At 51.6% G+C, this 3,019-nt stretch overlaps 1 protein-coding gene across 1 annotated transcript in view; it reads left to right on the forward strand.

Moving 5' to 3' along the window:
• MEGF8 (multiple EGF like domains 8) overlaps positions 1-3,019 on the forward strand; it is a 56,666-nt gene that overhangs the window by 29,986 nt on the left and 23,661 nt on the right. Inside the window, exons 21-22 of the mRNA XM_029284598.1 lie at positions 1,207-1,417; positions 2,388-2,607. Of these exons, the coding sequence (XP_029140431.1) occupies positions 1,207-1,417; positions 2,388-2,607 (431 nt within the window). The remainder of the gene's footprint in view (positions 1-1,206; positions 1,418-2,387; positions 2,608-3,019) is intronic.

Consider the following 3,019-nt stretch of genomic DNA (forward strand, 5'->3'; position numbering starts at 1 on the left):
GAAAATTAAAATGAAGGACGGGGTTTTTCTCCTGGTCTGCATTTAGTGTGGTTTTCCCGTAGGGTTATACAAGTCTGTTCTGTCCCAGCCTATGTGAGTTCTTGTTAATTTACAAGGACAAACCCCTCTTTTAACAAGTAGGCTGGAAATGCAAGGAAAATAAACCTCTTTTATTAGTTAGGTACAGACCTGCAAAATGTGCCAAAAGCAAAGGCAACCAAAACACGATGCAAACGGAGAATCATTCACAAACAAGGCGAACAAAACAGGATTCCATGAAACTTTGAGTTCTTTGCAAACAGCTGCCTTCGGCAACCAGCACCGCCCACACCTTCCCTTTTTATTATGCAGCCCCCAAGCGTGGCTTCTTAATGCCTTCTCCTCCTCCCTTGGAGTCGCCCCATTGCCTCCCTCTGTCCTGCTCTTGTTGCCTGTCTGCGTTTGCGAGCGTCTCTGATGTCTTCCAGCTCAGAGTCCTCAGAGTCTGACTCAGCTTCCCCGCACAGCTGGGTCTCAGCCTGAGCACGATTGGAGGGGCCAGGCTCTTCATCAGATTGTAAGTCCTGGAGCTCATCAGAGCCTTCCTCCGACTCTGATGGCTCTCCAGGCCCCTCCTCCTCCTCCTCTGATTCCCCGGACTCAGCTGCCGGGTCCAGTGGCTGGCACGGACTCACAACAAAGTCTTCGGTTACGACCCTAATGCAGCCTGCCCATCACGGCTGTAACTTGTGATCTTAAAACTGACCAGTTGCACCACTGACTCAGTTTGGACGGCCTTTTTACGGTGGTCGTTAAATGAGTCATTGTGCTCACTAAGTGACTCCACAGTGGCTAAGTTGCTGAGTGCCGACAGTGCAGCCACGTGATCGCAGGGGAGGGGCCTGACCATCAGAACTTCAAATCCAGGTTGTAATTACCCCCCAGGTGAGTCCGTGAGAACTTCGGCCGGCCTCTAAGCGATTGGTCATAAGTCGAGGACTTTCTGTAATTGTTGCAGTTTGATTGCAACTTTTGGAAGCCTTGGTGGGCTAAATTTTAGGAGCGGCAGGCGGCCTTGGACTCAGGCTGGGCCGTGCAACCCTGGTAGATTGTAGGCAAGGGGCTCATTCTGTCTTTTGTCCTCTTCCTTTGTGTTTTACTCTTCCCCCATTTCTCTCTCTCTCTCTCTCTGTCTGCAATTGTCTTTCTCCGGACCGGCCGGCCCAGACTGGACGCATGGGGAACGCTGCCATCTCTGCCGGCCAGGCAGCTACGGCAATGCCACCACCCAGAGCGGCTGCCGTCAGTGCGCCTGCAATGAGCACGGCCTGGAGGAGAGGGGCTACTGCCACAGCGCCACGGGGGCCTGTTACTGCACCCCGCCCACCGAAGGGCTGCACTGTGAGCGCTGCGCTCCCGGCTACTCGGGGGACCCCAGGTGAGAGGGCGGGACTGGGACCCCATCTCTGGAATCGCTTGGCATAAAGTCCCACTGGCGGTGGAAGGTGGTTGAAAGTTGATGGGTTACATTTTTTTCTGAAGAATAGACTTCCTTTCCATCCCTTTCCCCTCCCTCCCTTCCTTCTTTCCACTGCCCCTCCCTCCCTTCTTTCCTGTTTTTGATATTAATAAATATAAACTCCCACTAGCCTTTAAGGAGCAGGAAGAGATTTCTTTCTAATTCAGTGGGAAATGCAAAGGGAAGAGGAAACTCTCCTCCCCTCTTTTCCTCTTTCCTCCCCTTCCCTTTCCTTCCTTCCCTTCCCTTCCCTTTCCTTTCCTTTCCTTTCCTTTCCTTTCCTTTCCTTCCCTTCCCTTCCCTTCCCTTCCTTTCCTTTCCTTTCCTTTCTCCTTTCCTTCCCTTTCCTTCCCTTCCTTTCCCTTCCTTTCCTTTCTTTCCCTTTCCCTTCCCTTCCCTTCCCTTTCCTTTCCTTTCCTTTCCTTTCCTTTCCTTTCCTTTCCTTTCCTTCCTCCTTCCTTCCTTCCTTCCTTCCTTCCTTCCTTCCTTCCTCCTTTCCCTTTCCCTTTCCCCTTCCCCTTCTCCACAACAGGCCAGGAAGAAGGAACAGCTCTCTTTGGGAGTTGAAGTCCACGAGTCATAAAAGGGCCAAGTTTGAAGACCCCTGGTTTAAATATTTAAATGTTTTTTCCTCACGGTCACGTGATCAAAATTCAGGCATTTGGGCAGGGGTAGGCAACCTTGGCTCTTTTATGACTGGTGGACTTCAACTCCCAGAATTCCTGAGCCAGCCATGCTGAGGGGAAAGGGAGAGGTTTCCAAGCTGAGCCATGCTGGCTCAGGAATTCTGGGAGTTGAAGTCCACGAGTCATAAAAGAGCCAAGGTGGCCTACCCCTGGTCTAAGCCTTGGAGCGCGTGAGCTGAGCCCGCTTCCTTTTTCTTCCGCAGAAATGGCGGCGTTTGCTATCAGGAATGTGTGGGGCGCACCTCGCTCCTCAGCCTCTCTTCCTCTTCCTCCCTGAGCTCTCAGCGGTCCGGGGGGGCGCCCTCTAACGGGCTCTCCTACTGCGTCTGGGTCTTGTCCACCGGGGCGGACATCCAGCCTTGCCGGCCTGAACAAAGCTGCCCAACCATCACACTCACGATTCAGCCAGACACCCTTTGCATGGTAAGCCAGAGGGAAAATGACACACCTGCGAGTCAGCGGGCAGGTTGTGGTAACCAGTGGGGCGGATTTTGCCTTTGTGCTTCGAAGAGGCCCAAGGAGACCAAATTATTTATGGCCACCGTGGAGCCCCACATTTCTGTTCCTAAGCGACACCGTTGTTAAGTCAATTTTGCCCCATTTTACCACCTGGCTTGCCCCGGTTCTTAAGTGAATCACTGCAGTTGTTAAGTCAGTAACCCGGTTGTTAAGTGAATCTGGCTTCCCCATGGACTTTGGTTACAAAAGGTGATGATGATGAAGAAGAAAAGAAGAAGAAGAAGAAAGAAGAAGAAGAAAGAAGAAGAAGAAGAAGAAGAAGAAGAAGAAGAAGAAGAAGAAGAAGAAGAAGAAGAAGAAGAAGAAGAAGAAGAAG

Source organism: Protobothrops mucrosquamatus, unplaced genomic scaffold (assembly GCF_001527695.2).
Source record: "Protobothrops mucrosquamatus isolate PMUCROS unplaced genomic scaffold, P.Mucros_1.0 scaffold756, whole genome shotgun sequence".
NCBI classification, from domain to species: Eukaryota; Metazoa; Chordata; class Lepidosauria; order Squamata; family Viperidae; genus Protobothrops; species Protobothrops mucrosquamatus.